The sequence below is a fragment of the Gorilla gorilla genome, chromosome 8 (assembly GCF_029281585.2).
Source record: "Gorilla gorilla gorilla isolate KB3781 chromosome 8, NHGRI_mGorGor1-v2.1_pri, whole genome shotgun sequence".
NCBI lineage: Eukaryota > Metazoa > Chordata > Mammalia > Primates > Hominidae > Gorilla > Gorilla gorilla.
In genome coordinates, this window is record NC_073232.2 from 65,742,399 (window position 1) to 65,765,648 (window position 23,250).

The 23,250-nt window shown below is 43.1% G+C and overlaps 1 protein-coding gene across 7 annotated transcripts in view; it reads right to left on the reverse strand.

Moving 5' to 3' along the window:
• Positions 1 to 23,250, reverse strand: part of LOC101143038 (WASH complex subunit 2A) — a 65,210-nt gene that overhangs the window by 20,711 nt on the left and 21,249 nt on the right. For 3 of the 7 annotated variants that reach the window (XM_031006426.3, XM_063709750.1, XM_063709747.1), the window contains exons 9-20: positions 21,806 to 21,916; positions 21,174 to 21,261; positions 20,460 to 20,531; positions 19,307 to 19,425; positions 18,776 to 18,833; positions 17,484 to 17,543; positions 16,913 to 17,092; positions 14,912 to 15,039; positions 12,644 to 12,730; positions 8,552 to 8,653; positions 6,227 to 6,358; positions 2,233 to 2,396 (exon numbers count right to left, since the gene is read on the reverse strand). In XM_031006426.3, coding sequence (XP_030862286.3) covers positions 2,233 to 2,396; positions 6,227 to 6,358; positions 8,552 to 8,653; positions 12,644 to 12,730; positions 14,912 to 15,039; positions 16,913 to 17,092; positions 17,484 to 17,543; positions 18,776 to 18,833; positions 19,307 to 19,425; positions 20,460 to 20,531; positions 21,174 to 21,261; positions 21,806 to 21,916 — 1,301 coding nt within the window. Of the gene's footprint in view, positions 1 to 2,232; positions 2,397 to 6,226; positions 6,359 to 8,551; positions 8,654 to 12,643; positions 12,731 to 14,911; positions 15,040 to 16,912; positions 17,093 to 17,483; positions 17,544 to 18,775; positions 18,834 to 19,306; positions 19,426 to 20,459; positions 20,532 to 21,173; positions 21,262 to 21,805; positions 21,917 to 23,250 lie in introns of those variants that run through there. The other 4 variants (XM_063709748.1, XM_063709751.1, XM_063709749.1 and 1 more) reach the window with 2 other exon arrangements.

The window sequence follows — 23,250 nt, forward strand, 5'->3', positions numbered from 1 at the left end:
CTACTTTCCAAAGTGACTACACCATTTTACGTTCCCACCAGCAGTGTATGAGGGTTCCAATTCCTCCACATCCTCACCTCAACTTCTTCTTGTGTGTGTAAAGCTTCTTTTGAGATCTGATGAAGGTATGAATTAGTTTCCATACACAAAACTTGACAGACAACTTCGGGAACAATAGGAGGTAGGATGTATCTGGAGCAGAGAAAGCATTCCTGAAAGCCAGGTATGGTGTGTGGCTGGAACCAGGACCCACAAACAAGATGGGGTTCAGACTGCCAGATTTATGACCTTGTGTGGGGTGGGGGTAGTGGACACTCATGGGAATAAGCTAACCTGGATACAGTGCAGAAAATGCTCAGCTGAGGGTGTTGGGGTATGAAGGTGGAGCCATGTCCGCCCTCGACTCCCTATTTCTTCTCTTTCTCATCTGTTTAAAGTTAGGAAAGGCCTTTTCTTTCTTTCTTTTTTTTTTTTGAGATGGAGTCTCTCTCTGTTGCCCAGGCTGGAGTGCAGTGGTGAGATCTTGGCTCACTGTAACCTCCGCCTCCCGGGTTCAAGCGATTCTCCTGCCTCAGCCTCCTGAGTAGCTGGGATTACAGGTGCATGACACCACACCCAGCTCATTTTTGTATTTTTAGTAGAGATGGGGTTTCACCATGTTGGTCAGGCTGTTCTTCAACTCCTGACCTCGTGATCTGCCTGCCTCGGCCTCCCCAAGTGCTGGGATTACAGGCGTGAGCCACTGCGCCCAGCTGGGAAGGCTTCTTAAGAAACAAGACTTACACTTAGTTTTGAAAGAAGGTGGCCAGGCAACATAGGAAGAAGAATGTCCCAGGAGAGAGCAACAAAAATAAAGGAATGTACTATTTCCCTGCACTCACGATGCTAACTGGTAATACCTGAGGGCTCAGAATGTGCCAGCTACTGTGCTCAGCATTTCACATTTAGATTCCATCTCATCATCCCAACAAACCGATGAGAGAAATGCTGTTTTTATTTTTGTTTAACAAATGAGGAAATTGAGGCACAGGGAAGTTAGGTAACTTGCCCAAGGTTATTCAGACAGGAACTGGCAGAATCAGAATTTAATATCAAGTTTCCAGGGCCTATATTCTAAATCAGAGACCAAAGATGCATCCGAGTGTCAAGTTACAGAGGCCTAATGCAGAAATGGTGATGCTTGACAAGATTCGAGTATTTGGAGACAGAAACCTGAGGTACTTCTGAATCTATCAAATGATGCTTAACCCACCAAAGCATAGGATTTACATGTCCAATCAGTTACTTCTTTCTGCTAATAACATTCAGGTGAATTTCAAAGTAATCATGTCAGGCTTTCAAAAGGAAAAAAAGTATTTGCAGGGAAGTAATTCTGAACCCATAAGCTAATCTGGCAGCATGTTATACCAACCACAGCCCATGCTCACTCTGAATATCCTAGCAGCTTCAGTTCCAGCATTAATGGGGAAAGGCACCTAGGTCGGCTATGGGTTATCAGCCCCTGGAGTGATACTGCACAGCTCTACAGGGAACTTCCTCCTAACAGGATGTGTTAAATGCTGAGCAGATTTCTATTCAAATAACAAAACTTTTTTTTTTTTTTTTTTTATGAGATGGAGTCTTGCTCCGTCACCCAGGCTGGAGTGCAGTGGTGCCATCTCAGCTCACTGCAACCTCCACCTCCCGAGTTCAAGCCATTCTTCTGCCTCAGCCTCCCAAGTAGCTGGGACTACAGGCACGTGCCACCACACCCGGCTAATTTTTATATTTTTTTAGTAGAGACAGGGTTTCACCATATTGGCCAGGCTGGTCTTGAACTCCTGACATTGTGATCCGCCCACCTCGGCCTCCCAAAGTGCTGGGATTACAGGCATGAGCCAACGTGCCTGGCCTAAAATAACTTTTAAGTAATCCTGACCAAACCTGACATACTTTAGAGTAGCCCAGAGAAAAATCACAAACAAAAGATACTCAAATCCCTGACAAAGAAAGAAAAAGAATATGGTTAAAAAATAATGATTGGGGAAGAAATCAGATAAGGATCCACAAAGACAAACATTTCCGGGTACTGAGGGAAAAGATGGTGCCATTGAAAAGCAAAGACATTCTCACTGGCACAATCACTATGTGATCCATGATTAGCAATCACCCGATGAACTAGCTTGTGCATCAGATTCCTTTTCTTGTTACCATGGACACGGAGTGAGGGACTCCTTCCAATGACTATCTCACCTGTCCTTGGCAATGGCAAAAAGATCATCTTCTTCGTCTTCCTCAAAGAGACTGGTCTTTTTCACAGCCTTGGCCTCCTGGCTCTGAAGGGTCCCAGAATCCCTGGGTTCTCCTTTAGACCTGCTGTCAGATGCTGAGTGGGTCTGTGAAGCATTCCACTGGTCCTTAAAACATAAAATATATATTAAAACTCCAGTGTGGGCCAGGGAAGCCAAAAGACTGGACACCCCTGTTCTAGAACCTTGGCTGTCTTTCTTCTGCATGTCTTTTTGCTCCAAGCTTTAGGTAATGTTTTTATTTTCCCTGAACCACTATAATACTCTAGTAGGAGCAACTACACTGATGTCTGGCTGTTGCTACAGGGGGAACAATATATATTAAAACTCCAGGCCAGGCGCAGTGGCTCATACCTATAATCCCAGCACTTTGGGAGGCCGAGGCGGGCGAATCACGAGATCAGCAGATCAAGACCATCCTTGCTAACATGGTGAAACCCCGTCTCTACTAAAAATACAAGAAAATTAGCTGGGCGTGGTGGCGGGAGCCTGTAGTCCCAGCTACTTGGGAGGCTGAGGCAGGAGAATGGAGTGAACCCAGGAGGCAGAGCTTGCAGTGAACGGAGATCGTGCCACTGCACTCCAGCCTGGGGGACAGAGCGAGACTCTGTCTCAAAAAAAGAAAAAAAAGTCCAATGGCAATTTAGATTATAAAACATGGGGAGTAAAATAAAACTTATATTTTTTAAACTAAGTTGTATTTAAACTAAGTATTAAACTTAGTGCATCAGTCTTGAAGAAAGCTCATGCCTAAGACTTTTCTTTGAACTCATATCTAGACAGCTGGGCTCTCTGACCTCACAGAGCTTCCCATGATTTCCTCCTCCAACACCTGCCACGATGTCTCTTCCCACTGTGGTTCTGCACTGTATTACGACAAGCGACTTGTCTATTTCAGGGAATCAACATTAATTACAGAGGCTATAAGAAGGAAGCCAAATGTAAAAATACCAAGAACTCAAGAACTTCCAACTCCAGAGAAGAATATTTTAATTTTAAAAATCCTAAAGCAGATTGAAAAAAAAAAAGTGTAAAAACTCACGCAACACACATGTGAACAAGACACAATGAAAAACTGCTAGTAATCCTTTTACCATAAGTCTGAACGTGGCCTTTAGAAAGCATTTAAGGAAATTCTACTCGACTATGCTCACACCCCTTCAAATCAAAGAACTCCCAAGCATTTGCATAAGTGCTCTATCTCTGGAGTCTAGAGTCTTGCAAATCAAACTGAAGTCCACAAGCCAGCAGCAGATTATGCAGAATTTCAGGCCCCACCCCTATTTTCTGAATCAGAACCTGCATTTCACAGGGTGCCCGGGTGATTTCCTAAACATGAAGGTTTGAGAAGTGCTCCTCAATGTTTAGCAGTGACTGAACGCTGAAATCCACTAGAGAGCATCACAAAACTCCAATGACGAGGCTGTACCCCAACCAGATTAATTCAGAATCTCTGGAGCTGGGATCCACTGTTGGCACTCATTAGGTCTTCTCTTTCTTTTTTTTCTTTTTTTTTTTTTCCTTTTTTGAGACAGAGTCTCGCTCTGTGGCCCAGGCTGGAGTGCAGTGGCGTGGTCTCGGCTCACTGCAACCTCTGCCTCCCGGGTTCAAGTGATTCTCTTGCCTCAGCCTCCTGAGTAGCTGGGATTACAGGCACGCACCACCACACCCAGATAATTTTTGTATTTTTTAGTAGAGACAGAGTTTCGCCATGTTGGCCAGGCTGGTCTCAAACTCCTAATCTCAGGTGATCTGCCCACCTCCTTGGCCTCCCAGAGTGCTGGGATTACAGGCGTGAGCCACTGTGCCTGGCCTGTCAGCACTCTTTTAACTTCCCCATGGATCCCAATGAGCAGCCGAAGTTGACAGCCTTTGTTCTAGGACAAGCTTGTCCAACCTGTGGCCCATGGGCCACACACAGCCCAGTATGGCTTTGAATGCGGCCCACCACAAATCTGTAAACTTTCTTAAAACATTATGGGATGTATGCACAAACCTTTTTATTTTTTTAGTTCGTCAGCTATTGTTAGTATTAGTGCATTTTATGTGTGACCCAAGACAATTCTTCTTCTTCCAGTGTGGGCCAGGGAAGCCAAAAGACTGGACGCCCCTGTTCTAGAACCTTGGCTGTCTTTCTTCTGCGTGTCTTTTTGCTCCACACTTTAGGTAAAGTTTTTATTTTCCCTGAACCACTATAATACTCTAGTAGGAGCAACTACACTGATGTCTGGCTGTTGCTACAGGGGGAACAATCACTGACAATGTTTAAAAGAAAAAAACTGGATAATCTATCATAAATTCATACATTTGAGTAGAAAACACAAATTATATATGCTTGGGAGTTCCTTGATGTGAAGGCATGAGCACAGCTGGGTGGGAATTCCTTAAACCCTTTCTAAAGGCCAGACTCAGACTTTTGTAGTAAAAGGATTACTAGCAGTTTTTCGCTGTGTCTTGTTCACATGGGTGTTGCATAAGCTTTTTTTTGAGACAGTTTCGCTCATTGCCCAGGCTGGAGTGCAATGGCGTGATCTCGGTTCATGACAACCTCCATCTCCTGGGTTCAAGTGATTCTCCTGCCTCAGCCTCCTGAGTAGTTGGGATTACAGGCATGCGCCACCACAACCTGCTAATTTTTTTGTATTTTTAATAGAGACAAGGTTTCTCCATGTTGGTTAGGCTGGTCTCAAACTCTCAACCTGAAGTGATCTGCCTGCCTCAGACTCTCAAAGTGCTGGGATTACAGACGTGAGCCACCACGCCCGGCCGCATAAGCTTTTAATACATTTTTTTATCTGCTTCAGAATTTTTAAATTGCTTTCAGTAAGAACACGAACATATCTATGACTTATATATCCACTTCACCCCCTCCTAACTTGCCTACAATGTTAAAAAAAAAGAGGAATTATTATAACACAGGAGGATGTTTAATACTCAGGATTTTTTATATCATTATATTTAAAGTCTTTTTCTGCACAGCTAAATCTGATTCCCTGCTACTAAATCTGATCGAGTTGGCAACTAAACTAACTGATTTGGTAGTATCTATCCAGATCACAAACAGAAATATTGCTAAGACTCCCTCAAAAAGGAGTTTAACCTCAATAGGTAACTCCTCCTAACTATAGTTCTAAATTAATGAAACACAGTAGTCATTTAACAAGATACTAGTATATATGGCCATTGGGGTATATGGGACATGCTACCTCAAAATATGACACCTTGGCATTTGAGAAAACAGAAGCAGAAAGGTCTCTCTGACCTTTCCCTGGCCCTTCTCCTCTGAAGCAGGACAGAGAAGAATCCTCTAACCCTCTCTGGAGCAGGTCATAAGACCTTCATTCCAGTCCTCCCTATTCCCAGAGGAAAGGAGCCTCCTTATTTGTAAAGATGCAGAGAATGATCTGACCACACAGGCCTTGCTGAGCTCCCCCAGCTTATTCCCATCAGGTCACACCCCTTTCATCTAATCGTGCTCCTCCAAAACTGTCCGCTTCTTCATCAGACAGCATCAAATTGACACAGGATTTCCTGTTTCTCTTGAGTTTTTCTTTCTCAAGGCTCCTGTGTCTGGTAAAGCTTATCTTACGTAAACTTGCACACTTTTCTCTGGTTAATCTGTCATTTGTTCTAAGGGACTCGACCATGAACCTAGCGATGGCTGAGAAATCATTTCCCCCCTAGCCGGCCTAACTCATTTGAAGGAGCATACACTATCGTGTGGGAGTCATACTTATTCCTAACCATTTTGAAGAGATTCATCTTTAAATTAATATATTACATTAAATGTCTTCCTTCAGAAAAGACAATCTTGTGAACATCGCCTTTGGTGACTGAACATCACGAGATATAAAACAGGTAGAAGAAGACTTGGGATGGCTTTAACTCTTAAATCCCATGAAATAATCCCCTCTTCTTTAGCAGAAACCTCAGCTCACCTCCTCATCACTGCTGAACAACAGGGCAGATGCTTTCTTTTTGGAGAGCTTGGAGGCTTTTGCTTTCTCTTCTCTCTGAGCTTGTAGAGACAATGTCTGCCTCTTAGCAGCTGTACCCCCAAAAAGATTATCCTAGAAAAGCGAATGGCAGAAAGGTAAGACAACTTTATAATCAGCAAACACAGGATGTCCTCCTATAGCAAACTGTTAGGAAGTAAGTCTCCAGTCAGGTATACAAATAACCACTCTGGCGGCGAAAAACCGCAAAATGCTAGTAAATCCCAAACTACAGCCTTTTCTCACTGCACCCATAGAAGGGAAAGAGGTTACCATAGAACTCGAAGGCAGAACAGCTGCCAATAAGCAGGAGAACAACATGCGAATGAGATCATGAAGTACAAGGTGAAACTGAGCCCCATCCAGTCGCCCTGTGGGCAAGTGCCTCTCTGCTCATTTCAGGGGGTTACAGCCTGCAACGGGCACGGGAGCCCCCGCAGCAGCCAGAAACTCACACTGTCGTCTCCACGAATGAGAAACCAGAACAATGGCTCAAAGGAGAGAACTGGGGGTCTGTCTCCACTCCTTTACAGGCCAGAAAGACATACACCTGGGATGGAGGGAAGGCATGACTTGTGTTTCTCATTAGTTTCAAAGAGATTATACAAAGTGGAGAAATAGTTTACTAAATAAAATTGCTGGTGTACTAAGTTTAATGGCATTTGTGAATTCTTCTGTGGTCAAGCACTCCCCAAAAGTTATATTTATTAAGGTGCTTTTATTCAGGTAAGGGGAACAAAAGCATCAGAGGGCCTGAGTCTGAGTTAGGATGGACAAACTCTTAACAGCAGGTGAACAGCCCTGGAATGTGAAGATGGATGAAGGGAGTGTCTTCCTGGATGAAGTCTCCTTTAAGGAGAGTGCGGTAATGTAGGACACGCCAGGAGAATAATGAGCTGGTGTCCATTGGGGATGCTAATGACAGAGCTCACAGTCACTATGCACTTATTATGTGCCGACACTCTGCAAGAGCTTCACACTAGTAGTTACAGCTGCCACAATGACCCTACTCACTGTTAAGCCACATGAGCTTAAGGAAGGTTAAGTTACTTGCCCCAGGTCCCTGGTTTGCAAGTGGTGGAGCTGGGATATGAACCCAGGGGTCTGATGGCAAAGCCTATGAGCTCACCACCGCCCAGTACTGCATGAGAGTTAAGGTTTGGGTTGTCTTCTCTCTTATTTCTCTTCCCCACTGTGCTCTCTCCAGCCAGGATGGGAAACAAAGGCATGGCTGCCTTCTCCTTTGTATCTCCACTTGATCCAAAACATTCTTGTAGGTCATTGGGTATATGTTGATCCATCCTCTAGACTAAAGTACAGCTCACCCTGAATGACACAGGTTTGAGCTGCACAGGTCGACTTCTACACAAATGTTTTCTCAGTAATATGTTGAAAATTTTTTTGGACATTTGCAACAATTTGAAAAATCTTGCAGACAAACCATGTGGCCTAGAAATATCATAAAAAAAATAAGGAAAAGCTAGATATGTCAGGAATACAAAAATATATAAATAGATACTATACTATTTATATGTTAATCACCTGTTGATGTTATCCATGAGGCTTCTGGTTAACAGTAAGGTATCAGTAGATAAGTTTTTGGGAAGTAAGAAGTTATATATGGATTTTTCACTGCAATGTGGAAGCCAAAACAACCTCCTCACTGTTAAAGGGTCAATTGTATTTCTCAAAGGAAGATTTCTAAAAATGAAACCTGTAGATTTCACTCCATAAGAACTGTGTCAAGAGGCCAGGCACGGTGGCTCATACCTGTAATCCTAGCACCTAGGGAGGCTGAGGCAGGCAGATCAACTGAGATCAGGAATTTGAGACTAGCCTGGCCAACATGCTGAAACCCTGTCTCTACTAACAATACAAAAATTAGCCGGGAGTGGTGGTGCATACGTGTAGTCCCACCTACTTGGGAGGTTGAGGTAGAAGAATCTCTTGAACCCGGTTGCACTGAGCCGAGATTGCACCACTGCACTCCAGACTGGGTGACAGAGAAAGACTCCGTCTCAAAAAAAAAAAAAAAAAAAAAAAAAGAGCTACATGAAGAATCTAATGTCTTCTCCATTGCACAGCTAGGAAAATATAAGGAAGAAGTCACTTAAATAAAAACAGAAATATTTTTGTTATATAAACTTCAGGTAGCCTGACTGCTTCCCTACCACCTTTTGCTAGTATATGAGCCTCTGGGTAGAAAGCTACATCAACAACCGTTTTCTCCTAATCTAAATTATCTAGTGTTACAATAACAATGTTTACCTCTTCATCTTCATCATCAAACAGGGAAACCGACGTGGGGAGCTTGCCAGGCAGCAGAGACGCACCTTTTAACTTACTCGCACTTTGAGAAGAAAACAAATCCTGTTGGATTGAAATTAAAGTTGCTGGTTAACAGGAATATCAGTTTTTAAAATATCAGGTCAGTATAAAACACAAGTGACTCAGACATGACAGCTGCCATGTGTCTAGGCTTCTTTCCTGAGAGGGAAGGTGGCTCAGACAGAGTCCTTAAAGGGATAGGCCTCAGGTCTGTGCAGGGTGTGTACAGTGGCACTAAGGAGGAGGAGAGCTACAGGATCTGGTGGCCTCGCAGAGCCCAGGGGCTTCTATATTCCCACCTGAATGACAGAAGGCAGGAATAAGTTTTTGAATCAATTTCCTACACCATGCTAAAAAAATAAATATATAAGCATGGCTTCCCATTACTGTCTAAAGAATCAGAGATTAGACAGGGTCAATAAAGAAACAGGGGCTAGATTCCCAAATTAATGGAGCTACAACTATTTTATTTAGTAACACCCTTCTCTCCTAAGATTATGACTTACTTCTTTTTCTTTTTTTTGAGGTGGAGTCTCGCTCTGTTGCCCAGGCTGCAGTGCAGTGGTGCAATCTCTGCTCACTGAAAGTTCCGCCTCACGGATTCACGCCATTCTCCTGCCTCTGCCTCCTGAGTAGCTGAGAATACAGGCGCCTGCCACCATGCCTGGCTAATTTTTTTGTATTTTTAGTAGAGACGGGGTTTCACCATGTTAGCCAGGATGGTCTCGATCTCCTGACCTTGCGATCCCCCCGCCTCGGCTTCCCCAAGTGCTGGGATTACAGACTTGAGCCACCACACCCGGCCGACTTATTTCTTTTAAATAAATACAAATTAAACTTTATTTTTAAATGTTTGCTAGTCTACTTAGCTTAACTATAGGTATATGATGTTGCAAACCAGGATAAGACCTGATAGATTCTAAAGAAACTTTCAGCTCGGTGCTGTGGCTCATGTCTATAATCCCAGCATTTTGGGAGGCTGGGGCAGGCAGATCACCTGAGGTCAGGAGTTCAAGACCAGCCTATATTAATTTTGTAAAAATACCAGATTAGACAGGTGTGTTGGTGGGTGCCTGTAATCTCAGCTACTCAGGAGGCTGTGGCAGGAGAATTGTTTGAACCCAGAAGGCGGAGGTTGCAGTGAGCCAAGATCCCACCATTGCACTCCAGCCTAGGCAAAAAGAGTAAAATTTCATCTCAAAAAAGCTAAAAAATAAAAAAATCAAGAAATTTTCAAAATGTTATAAAACATCAGCTTATCCTGCAAAGAAAGACCTGCAAGTTGACCTACATGAAGTAGAAACATAAAATGGGACATCTATTCCCTTGGGAAGATAAACTTCAATACACAAGAGCCGAACAATTAAATAGGACAAGAAGATATTTCTAAGACCTCTTTGGACAGTTTTTTTTTTTTTTAAATTATGGGGTCGCTGTCTACTCCTAAATATAGACCTAATGAGTTCACTAAGTGAGATCTCCTCCACACAGTGTTTTTCCCGTGTGCTCCCCGGAGTCCCATGGGTTTATTTAGATAGAAGAGGCCACGTGGGGGATTCCAGGCATCCCGTGCCCCTCCTGCATGTTACACAATGGCAAGAGAAAGGGTTCTGCTGTTCTAAGAAAATGAAAGTAAACCAAAGCAAAGAACAAAAACAAATGTCAACATCACAGTTTCGGACCCTTAACTGATACCTTTCTTGGTACTACAAGAAAAGACACTTCCATTACCTCAAATATGTTCCCCCAAAATGACTTCACAGGGCAAGCTTCAGCCCCACACTTGAGATACAGAGAAAGGAGTCAGGACGCATTCCTTTGGGTCCAAAGCTTTAACTCTTACTTAGACTGCCTTAGTTTTACTTCTCCTTGCCTCAGAATCTGAACAATATCCAATAAAAACATTCACTCTATGATGACACACATGGGGCAAAGCCTTTGGTAGGGTTTTCACACAAGTCTGAGAGTTCATTTACACTCCCACCATCAAGAAGGGGAGCCTATGGCCTCTCCCCACAAACCTGGATGGGCCATTGTGACCATCTTGACCAACAAATGAAGCAAAAGGAACACCGTTGACTTCCAAGGCTGGAACACAGAAGGCGACATGGCCTCCACCGGGCTCTCTCTGAGGACTCTCCCCTACAGCCCTGAGCCAGCATGTAAGAGGACTGGCTTCCCTGACTACATGCTGGGAGCCACACAGGGCTAGTGAGAGATGTCCCAGGGGCCCCAGTGCCCAGGTACCAGACATATGAATAAGGTGATCCTCAGCCCAGCCACCTTCAGACACAAGAGACCCTCAGTGACAATGGCCTAGCGAAGCCCAGTCAACCTCTCGAACTGTGAGACAACAAAACTATGGGTGTTATAAACCACTAGGTTTTGGAGTTACTTGTTTCATAGCAACAAATAACCAGAACACCTCGTAAGTCACTGAAATTGCTCACATTTGGTTTTCTTGTCTAATCAACAATTACTGGATGGCTTACAACATGCCAAGCACTGGTATTAAGGACAGGGTGTTAGGGATACAAACAGGGAATAAAAAGTCCTGCCCTCGTGGTACATACTTTAGTGGGAAGTAGAGACAATGAATAAGTAAATATACACTGTCCCTGGCAACACGTGCTGTGGTAAACAGTGAAATAAGAAGGAGGACCAGGAGCACAGGGTGGTATGTGCTAGCAGGCTTCCTGTTGTGTGTATTTCATCAGCGAGGCCTCACAGAGAAATCAAAGAGTGAGGAAGCAAGCTGGATTCTGGGAACAGCATTCCTCAGAATGGCAGGGGCCGGTGCAAAGACCCCGAGGTGCAGGTGTGGGTGACACAGGGGATCCATGACATGAGGATAAGATGGTGGAGGCCCCCATCATGCTGTTTCTCAGGGGTCAGGGTTGTGACTTAACTGGACTTTGGTTAATTGCCATGTTTTGTACACTCGCCTTCAATGAAATAATAGCCTCAAAGGTATTCTTTACATCAAGGGCAATCACTCTACTTCCAAAGGGTTCCATGTTCATCCTTGCTGTGAGTGCAAAGCCCAACCATGACAGCCTAACCTAGAGCCCACAGTTTCCTGAAATACATGTAAGTTTCTGCCATGTCCACATATTTTTCTGTAAAAGGGGCTTATTACTTCCCATTACATTCTCATACAGTTCTATGATCTCCTAAAAGGCTAACTTAAAATTAGATCTAAGACGACCTAGGCCTGAGAGACTCAGGAAAAGTAGTGAAATTCTGAGAGGTGGTTCTAAGGTGCCTGGAGGGACCAAAGCAACCTGTGAACCAGGGTCCCACAGGCTGTTAGTGGTCTCAGTCTCGACAAGACAGATGGCTATGCCAGAACCCATCTGCTACAGCATTAAGCCACGGTCTAGTTAGTGAGAATGTGAATAAAGGAAGTAGCATGGTGACCTCCACTCTGGTGAAAGCTCCTCATCACATCATGAGCCCATGAACAGTTTAAAATCTGAGCATCCTAAAGAGAGAGGATTTTCATCCCAGGAAATGTAAATACAGTCCAACCCAACGTGAAAAGTATTGTAAACATATTGCTTTCTAAAGCCCCTGTGCTCTCAAGAGATTATTTTTTATTCATTTATTCATTTTGAGATGAAGTCTCGCTCTGTCGCCCAGGCTGTAGTGCAATGGTGTGATCTCGGTTCATTGCAACTTCTGCCTCCCAGGTTCAAGTGAATCTCCTATCTCAGCCTTCTGAGTAACTGGAATTACAGGCTCGCACCACCATACCCGGCTAATTTTTGTCTTTTTAATACAGACAGGGTTTCATCATGTTGGCCAGCCTGGTCTCGAACTCCTGACCTCAGGTATCCGCTTGCCTTGGCCTCCCAAAGTGCTGGGATTACAGGCATGAACCACCGCTCCTGGCCTCTAGAGATAATTTTTAAATAACTGGAGTACTTAACAAAAAGTCTTATAACTCTATTGAGAAAAACCTGATCCAAAAATAGTTTCTATGTCATATCTATAGACTAATACCCACAACTAAGCAAAAGAATTCCATACCTCAGAGTCCTCCTCATCTGAAAATAAGCCTTTTTGAGTCTTTGTTTCTGATGAGGGCTTGAGATTTTTGCTGGAAGATAAGGTAACCTTTGTTGGGGGGGGGGGGGGCGGGGGGTGGGGAAGAAAAAAAGAAAAAGAAAAATTAAGCATTAACACGTAAGATACCCAGAAAAGAGCGTTTACTCAATCAATCTAGAAAACGCACGGAGTATCTGCTGTGATAAGCAACAAACCAAAGAGGCTGTTAAGAGAACAGCAAGACAAACAGAGGACACATCTGGTGTATCAGGGAGCAGGACACACAGTCTGGGTCAATGGGTGCACAGATGGGACATATGCAATGAGAGACAGCATGGAAAGACAGGCTGCCTGACGGGCCTGACAGGTTCTGAATGCTGGGCCTTAGGTGGTTGGCAGGAGAAAGTCAGGGTTTCACAGCCAGGACATGACATGATGAGACAAACTGTAGAAAGAGGAGGGACCAGCTGTACAGGACAGCAGTGAAAGGTCAAGCAGTCAGAAGGGCTTAAAGACTGCTGGGGACACACACACTGGCCAAATGCAGGTCAATCTGAGCATCAAAAAGAATGATGGTTTGGCCAACATGGGCAAAACCCTTCTCCACAAAAAATTAGCCGGGCATGGTGGCACACGCATATAGTCCCAGCTACTTGGTAGGCTGAGGCTGGAGAATCGCTTGAACCCAGGAGGTTGAGGCTGCAGTGAGCTGTGATTGCACCACTACACTCCAGCCTGGGCAACAGAGCAAGACCCTGTCTCACAAAAAAAAAAAAAAAGAAGAAGAAGAATGATGGTAATGGATTATCATCTACACTGAAGAATGAATACATGATCCCAAAGCAATACTAAAAATCGGGGAAGGAGAGGGAGAGAAAGAACTTCATTCAGAAGAATGCCAACTAATAAGAAATATAGAATTAAAAAAATAGTGGTTTATGCCCGCTAACAGATTAACTGAGTCAAGAAAAGATCATCAGTGGATTTTCAAAACACTGAGTAAAAGGCTGGGAGAGAACAGGTATTCATACTGTGTTCAACTATCACTTTAGAGATCAACTTAGCAATGGCAAAAGAGAACAGGGTACCTTTCCAATGAAGCAGTGTGGTGGGCACCCTAACAACCACGTGACAAACGTGTCTGAATGAGACAGGCAGTGGACCTGATGTGTCTTGGGAGGTGATCCAACTGGAAGTGCACAACCCTGCCTGCTTGTATTCTTGCCAAAACTGCTCACCCTGAATCTATTCACAGGAAAATAATCAAGCAAATTCACAAGACACATTCTACAAGACAAGTGGCTGGATATTAAAAAAAAAAAAGATGTGGGAGGTGTTGCAGTAGATTAAGGAGACCAAAGAGACATGACAACCAAATGCAATGCAGACACACTGTCCGAATCCTGAGTTTCTTAGAACAAAAAAAAATCAAAACATAAAAAAATACTATAAAGCAGGGGTCCCCAACCCTGGGCTGCAGACCAGTCCATGGCCTGTTAGGAGTCGGGCCGCACAGCAGGAGGTGAGGTGAGCAGCAAGCATTACTGCCTGAGCTCCTCCTCCTGTCAGATCAGTGGCAGCATCAGATTCTCATAGGAGGGCAAACGCTATTGTGAACTGTGCATGCGAGGGATCTAGATTGCAGGTTGCACTCTCCTTATGTCCCTAATGCCAAAAAGGTTGGGGATCACTGCTGTAAATGGCATTTTGGGGACAAGAGAGGAAATTGCAATATGAACTATATGCGAGATAATTTTAAATCTGTATTCTATTTGTTGGGGTGATTTTACAAAGACATTCTGGGGCAACTGGAGCAATTCTAATACAGACTAGATTATTAGATTCTACTATAGAATTACTGTTAGTCTCACAGCTGTTGATAATGGCATTGTGCTTATATGGAAGTCTTTTCAAGAGAGGCTTAATGAAATATTTAGGGGTAGAATGTCACAATGACTACATGGAAACAGTTCCATGCAGCAAACAGTTCAAACAACTTACATGCAAATAGTTCAGGAAAAAAATAGATATGTAACAAGGTTTACATCCATAAAGTGTTTGCCAAAACCCTAAGAACTGATCAATCTGGGTGGCAGTTATTTGGGTGTTCACTGCAATGTTCTTTCCACTTTCTGTTTGAAGTTCTTCAATATGAACGTGAAAGGGAACAGTACTTCCCTCTGGGTTCCGGATGAATTATTAAAATGCTGCAGATCAATGTTCCTGCGTTAAGTCTTCCCTCCTGCTCACCTTTTTTTCTGCTCTTGCTTTATTTTCATCTGTCTGACTCACAGTGGCTTCTGGCAATGCTACGGCTTTTTCTTTGAACAGATCTCCTTCTTCGTCACCAAAGATATCGGCAGTGGATTGGACTTTGCCTTTAAAAAATACCAAGGCATAAAATGACACTAACGTCAAACATCCTATCACAAAATTCACAGATTAAAAAATTCTTCCCTCCCAAAGAATAAACATAAAAAGTTATGTTGTTTCTTGATTAGTTATAAAGAAATAGTAAGTGGAACTATACTCTTCCCTTGGAATTTTTCAAAGTGCATAGTAGCAGTTCAGTTGAAAGACAGAACAGATAGTTTATCCACGTGGCTGACACGCTTATCCAAGCAGCCATCTCCTGTGCTTAGAGTAGCTTGGACTGGCTTACAAGGTGAAGAGAGATCTAGAGGAAGAAAGATCATTTAAGAGGGCCACCAAGTCAATCATCTAAGGAATCTGAGAAATGAAGGCTTGGCTCCTGCTTTAAAAAAAATCAAACTGTACAAAAGCAGATAAAAGCAAATAATGAAATCCCCTCATAATTCCACCAGTCTACTCAAACAAGATGAACATTGGGAACAGTTCAGCATACATGCTTCTAATTCTCCCAAAGGATGTACTAATGAATTAACACTAGTTATTTACAAATAAGGCTATAAATAAGAAGATAATTTGAACAATATGTCTTACCATTTGTGTTTTCCACTCAATGTACCTACAAAATCTTCCCAAGTCAACAAGCATAGACTCCTTTCTTTTTAACTGTCACAGAATAGTCCACTGAATAGAAGGGCCATAGCTTACTCTACTGATAAGTATTTGGGTGGTTTCCAACCTTTCATCACCATAAGCACTGCTGTACCGAATAGGGCATGTGTTGCTGAAATGAGGTCACTGACTCATGAATGTCTGAAGAGACTAGGAGTTGTCACAGAAAGCAGCATCAATTTACTAGTGATTCTAAATCAGTTCTCAAAGATATCCACTAAGTAAGAGCCCTGTGGAGCTACAAAAAGCACTACTACCTTCATTCACTGTCATCTTCACCGAGACCTGTGTGCATTCTGCATCCATTTGCACTCTTTCTAGATTAACTAGGCTATTGTTTTCCCTCACACTTCGGCTTCCATCCTTACTTTCTACACCTAACACTGGAAGAGAGTGAGTCCAGACAGCCAGCTTCTAAATGCATACTAGTTCCATCCACTCCTATGCCATCCTTTTTTATTTTTTAAAGTTGCTGAAAATCATGTGCACCTTAGGGATCTAGGGATCTACCTTTCTTTTCTGGAAGAGCAGTCAATAGATCTAAGTCTTGCTATTCAAAGTGTGATCTACAGACCATGAAGCTTGCTGGAAATGTAAATTCTCAGGCCCCACCCTGGACCTACTGAATCGGAATCTTCATTTTGACAAAAGCCCCTGGAAGATTCATCTGCACATTTAAAAACAAATGATTTATGGGAATGACTTCAGGACATAGGACTTACATTTAAGAGGAAAAGAGAGGAGAACGCCAAAGTGGCCAAGGGGATGAAAACTCCATCATCTGAGGAAAGACCAAGGCCACCTGAGCTTTTTGGCAGAGAAATGAGAAGCTGGGAAATAAATGGCCGGCACACAACCTGCTGCTCATGTAATTGACTAAGGTCGGCTGGAAGAAAGGATGATTAAAACTTTATAATTCCAAAGGTCAGAACTGGAAATTGCAAGCAAAAATTATACAGAAAAGGATTTCAGCTCTCTATAAGGAAAATAATCATAGTAATTAGCTTACAGAGCAGAAAAGATTGGGTCATAAAACAGACCTCCCAGGCACCACACCTATGTAAGTACAGACACAACAGCTCAATGACAGGAATGCTGGAGAAGGGATTCTGGTACTATAAGAGATACAGAACTAGGTGAGCTTATGTTCTTTTTAGGCAACATTCTTTTTCTGGCTGAAGTCCTAGAAACGGAGGCAGGAACACATACCTGTTTTAGAAGGTTTGCTGTGGGGTGCCGAGAAAAAGTCGTCATCATCATCACCATCATCATCATCAAACAGGCCAGTGGGAGGGGGAACATAGGGGCTTTTCCTTGGAGTGGGCTGCTCAGGCTTCTGTGGCTCCTTCAGTGATGGAATGGAGGCAGCACCAAACACATCCGTGTCTCCTGTGGGTGGAGAGACAAGACAGCCACAGCTGTGAGCCAGTGTGGGCCTGCTGAATTTACAGAAAAAAATTATCACCCACCAAAAACTTTTCATTTCAGTTAATCCACAAAATGCATTAAGAGGGCCCAATAGCCTCCATCCATTACTGCTACAGAACATCTCACAATGGAGAATCACCAGGTTGCTCAAACACAAAAAAGTCCAAGGCCACTGAGCTCTAGGAGAATAAGAGCTAATATCAGTAAATGAGCTCTTTCTATAAGATGCTCAAAGCCCTTTGAAGCTCCCAGGTACTTCCTCATCTCCAGCCAGGCTTTAGAAGATGATAATTTTGAAATGGAAAAAACAGTATTTGTGTAGTTTTTAGAAAACAAACCTAAGTTATGTTACCTAAAAATACAGAAACAGCTCCTGCTGGGATTTTCTTTCCAGGTTTGGATGGTGAAGACTCTAGAATGAGAAAGCAAGGGGTAACCATTTTACAAGGGAAATAACTTTCCTTGCTATTTTCTTCCTGAAATACGTGCAATGTAAAACACAGCTAGTATCAGACCTTTTGAAACCACTTTTTCCTGAACAGGCCATTTTAAAATGCTTTAGTATTTTCTTCTCTACCGATGTCAGGACTTTTTTTTGGGGATTAACACAATCTGAGCTGTGACTCCAATGGAAGAGCATGCTGACCGTCATCAAGCCACAGCAGTGGGTCAGCTGGGGGACACCAAGGGAGAAGGTGAGCACAGCAGAGGCAGAGACAGCATGACCGGGGCTCCCCCAAACAGTTCCACCTCTACCCATTCCAGTTGGATGACAATGAACAAGTGAAAAAGAACCGCAAAAACATGTGAGTCATCAGTAAAAAAATAAAGACGTAAGAGCAAAGGGGGAAACCAAGCAAGTCACTGATGCCAAAACATGGACAGCAGAAAGCAGAGGAGAGCCAGGCTAGCAGCCCGCACAGCACGCACAAGGAGAGGCCTCCAAGGCCCAGCTCTGATGCCTGTGCCCGGGAGACTCGGCACTTAGAATCACTAATTCCCAAGTCCCAAGAACTACCACAAACCTATGGAGTAACATTTGTAGGTTAAAAAATATATTTATATTTGTGTTTTTTAAAAACTGCACCAATGGGACAGGTGCAGTGGCTCATGCCTGTATTCCTAGCATTTTGCCAGGTCTAGGTGGCTGATCACTTGAGGATAGGAGTTTAAGACCAGCCTGTCCAACCGTCCAACATGGTGAAACCCTGTCTCTACTAAAAATACAAAAACAAAAAACAAAAAACAAAAAAACCTGCACAGATGATTTTAATGCACACTGGGTTGGGGAATTACTGGTCTCCAACTTATATACAGAATGTTAAAAATGTTTCTTTAAATTAAACTTCATTCCATGAAAACCATCCTCAACATTGCTCTAGGGTACTTTTCTTGTCTGACTTTTTATGAGTTCTCTCCTAACAAAGAGGCAAGACTGTGGTATGGGTTTACAGGTGGTACTGTTTTTTCCAAGACATGAATTAGTGAAGATGAATTACTTTCAACTGGACCACAGTAAAAACAATAGCTTCCTGCTTAACACAGAAACAAGGCTTGGGAACAACCTCAGGGTTCCATCTCCTAGTGAGAAAGACAGTTTTGGAACTCTGCACACCGAGACGCAGCTGCCCAGCCCCAGCTTACCCTCCTTAACAGAGGCTCCAGCTTGCCGATCCTGGGGGGCTTCCGTGAAGAGGTCACTCTGGTTGAAATAAGGTATATGACAAAGAATTCAAAAAACCAGGAGAAAGCATAGCTGCATTTGAGGATTTCTAAGGAAAAATAACCTACAAGATTTAAAGCTACATATTTACTACTCTGCCAGAAAATCAGTTGCAAAGTGATAACTATGGCAAAATGAGATCCTAAAATAATTTAGGCCTGTCCAGGAATTAAAAACAAATGTGGAAGACAACAGATAAGGCAAGAAACAATAACCTAGTAAATTATTCACATTAACATGTGCACATCTTCTCCTCACCTAACAAAGCACAGAAGGATACAGCATTTCTCACTCTGTGATTCTTAGTTCAAAATGTCCCAAAATATGAAAATAGAAGCAACTTCCAACTGAGAAACTGTTTTTCCCCCACTAAACAAGCAAAGCCTATTTCTTCCCTGTGGACCCCTGACACAGCTAGCTGCAGGGAGTGTTGCTGACTGCCATGGACTCACCTCCTCGTCCTCATCATCAAAGAGCCCCTTGCCCCCACTGAACAGGCCGCCTCCAGAGCCAAATGGCGAGAAGTCCTCGTCGGTCAGCTTGGGGGGTGCGAATAAGTTATCCTCTTCATCTAGCAAACAGAAAGCAAAGTTTTGCAGGGAGTATTAAAGATGGGTCCAGAACTCAAATTCCCGGGTTGGCATCTGCAATGTCTCCAAACTGGCATGGAGTTTATCTGACACTATTCAACAAAGTGTGAGGCAGTCTGATGAATTTCACACTAAACCCCTGGCACAGTCCACTGACACCCTCAAAAGACTCTCTGGGCCTCCACTCTCAAGTCTGTCCACGTCTGCGGCAAACAGCATTCATTCTCTAGGCCAGCACCCTGGATCTAGATTTACTCTGAAGCAAGCATTCGGGTCAGATGCCACATTCAAGACCCATTCCCCAACCACTCTGGGGGAAGGAAGGGCAGAATAAACAAAGGGATCTGCAAACTGACACAGGGACAAGTCTAATGTAATGGACATGGCTGTTGGCAGGAAAAGGCCTGGTGTATCCTTTATTGAAAACAAATGCTAAAGATTCCTAAGTTTCTATACTTCCAAGAATTCTAGGAAGACAAGAAATGATTGCTGTAAAATCTAATAAATCAAATCTCTACAGGAATTTTTACTCCACACCCACATATCCTCCCAGCACCCCAAAACATGCCTTCCAAGGCTTCTGTTTGTTTTTGGGACGGAGTCTCGCACCATCACCCGGGCTGGAATGCAGTGGCGTGATCAAGGCTCACTGCAATCTCTGCCTCCCGGGTTCAAGTGATTCTCCTGCCTCAGCCTCCCAAGTAGCTGGGACAACAGGCACCCACCACCATGCCAAGCTAATTTTTTGTATTTTTAGTAGAAATGGGGTTTCACTATGTTGGCCAGGCTGGTCTTAAACTCCTGACCTCGTGATCTGCCCGCCTCGGCCTCCCAAAGCGCTGGGATTACAGGTGTGAGCCACCGCGCCCAGCCCAGAGGCTTTAGAAAAGTAAATGGAGACAGACCCATTTGTCAGAGGGAAAACAGCATGTAAAGCAGTACTTCATGAATTATGTAAGCAACATTCCTTAGTCAACAGGCTCCTAAAATAACAGAATTGAGGGAAAAGGCCCACCGTCTGAAGTAGTTCTCCTTTCCTTCTTCTCTTTGAGTGTCTTCCAAAGTTTTGCTTCTCCTGAGGGTAAGGCTTGAAGAACAGTTCACAGTTTTAATAGTACTAAGTCCTCCCTCAGTATACACATCCTGGTTCTTTCCACGTCTGTCATCCTCATAAGTCACAGCTAAGAGCAAGACGTCTGCCTTTCATCTCAGCTGCACCAGAGCACTGAACCCCCTGGCCCTGCCCACAGTGGGCACTTAAGAGTCTCTTTGTAAGGCAGAAGGCTTCTGCTTTCATCCCAGGCTCATGTGCATAACAGGATTGTATTTGTTGAAAGAATTATTGTGTTATCTTTCTACCCTGTTATAACTAGAATATGCTATATAGCACATTCTTATGTGTTCAAAATATAGGAGTAAATATTCAGCCAGGAATTCTTAAGCTGTTGCCCATGGTTCTCTGGAGTCTCCATTAGTCCCCTGAAATTATATGTAAGGGTTATCTACATGTGTACATGTACGTTTTTCTTGTGATTCCACAGTGTTCAGTTATCTAAAGGAGCCCATTAACCAAAAAAGGAATAAGCGCTACAATTTAAATTATATGTAGCAATTACTAATAAATATATGTAGTAATTACTAATAAAAAGGGAAATCCGCCTTTGGTGAAGCCAGCAGAGGGCCCTGCACTACCCCTCCCCTACTCCCCGTCAACGCGGCTGGGGCTCACTTGTCGGCTCCTCGTCCACTCGGCCCACAGCATCCCCCTTGATGCGGGCAGCCAGCTCATCAGCAAACGAAGTAGGTCTGCTTCTTTTCTACAGCAGGAGAAATCAAAAGAATCGCTTTTTTGTAACAAACTAGTACACTTCACTTTGGACACCTAACAACATTATGTATACAAAAGCAAAGAAATTGAACTGAGGAGAAAACAGAGTTTAATTAAATGAATTTAAACATATGTACCCTATACAGCTCACCCAAGGAATAGGACTCATAAAATGTTCCTTCAAAGGGAGATGCCCTTTATTTCCTTATTTTTTTTAATACTTGACTTTAATACTTAAAAATCTAAATACGAAAATAAGAAAAAGGTGCATGGGCAGAGAGACAGGAGCACTACGGTCTTCAAACTCTGGAACTAGACATATTCTGAATGATCTGACTCATAAAATCATAACATCTGGACAAGCAAGTGGTACTTGTGAGGCAATCCGAGATGCTTGCCATTATTTTCCAAAGTGTAAATGAAATGACAAATATGCCAAAATGAGTGAGGTACAAAGTAAGTCACAATAAAAAAAAAAACAAGTCATTGGTTCTAAAACTCTGCCAAGTGATAGCAACTACAGCCTTCCTTACAGGTCTAGTATTTTCTTCAATGTCTTCAATATCTTCCTCCTCCTTCTCAGAGTCAGCGAAAAGGTCACAGCCATCATCATCCTCTTCCTCATCACTCATTTGTGTGGTGTGCTAAGAGTATAAAATACCAAATTAGAACTACCAGTTATTAAGCTAAAGAAGAGATACTGTCAGCCTTTAGGCTCCTCCTTCAAAGAAGTAACAGCTTTTTAAAATAATAATCATAATCATGATGCAGCAAGTTATGAAGCAAAAGATGTGCTGGAACAAATAATACACAAGATTTACTTTGAATCTAAGAAAAAAATATATATATAAATATATATAAAATATAAAAATATATATATAAATAAATAAATATATATATATATATATATATATTTTTTTTTTTTTGAGATGGAGTCTTGCTCTGTGGCCCAGGCTGGAGTGCATCAGCACGATCTCGGCTCACTGCAACCTCTGCCTGCCCAGTTCAAGCTTTCTCCTGCCTCGGCCTTCCGAGCAGCTGGGATTACACGCATGCACCACCACACCCAGCAAATTTTTTGTATTTTTAGTAGAGATGGGGTTTCACCATGTTGTCTAGGCTGGTCTTGAACTCCTGACTTCAGGTGATCCACCCGCCTCAGCATCCCAAACTGCTAGGATTACAGGCGTGAGCCACCAAGCCCGGCCTAAAAATGTATCCTTTATAAGAATGTAACAACAAGAATATAAAAAGCAGAATATTAAAATATCAAAAATGGCTGTTACTAGAGAAATATTTTTATTTATTTATTTATTTTTGAGAAGGAGTTTCGCTCTTTTTGCCCAGGCTGAAGTGCAATGGGGTGATCTCGGCTCACTGCAACCTCCGCCTCCTAGGTTCAAGCCATTCTCCTGCCTCAGCCCTCTGAGTAGCTAGGATTACAGGCACCCCCCACCACGCCTGGCTAATTTTTATATTTTTTGTAGAGACAGGGTTTCACCATGTTGGCCAGGCTGGTCTCGAACTCCTGACCTAGGGTGATCCAACCACCTCAGCTTCCCAAAGCGCTGGGATTACATTCTCAAAGCACTGGGATTACAGGCGTGAGCCACCATGCCCAGCCTTTTACTAGAGAAATATAAACATCATCAGCATAGTCTTACCTTAGTAAGAATACTGAGTAATAGTTAAAAGGTAAAAGCTGTAACGACTAGAGAGCCATCCAAGGTAGGTCAAGCAAAAAAGTGCAGAATAACAAATCCAGGATGATACCACGCCCCGCCCCCTCTGCAAACACTACAGCATTTCTATGGAAACAGATGTGTTTATAAAAGCAAAGAAACAGACTTGGAATGACATGCTCCCAGAGCATGATCCCAGTTACCTCTGAAGAGTATGCAGAGAAGGAAAGCACTGGAAGGCTCAAACTTAGCCTTATCTGTTAAGTTCTAATTTTTCCAAAGGTACACACTACTAT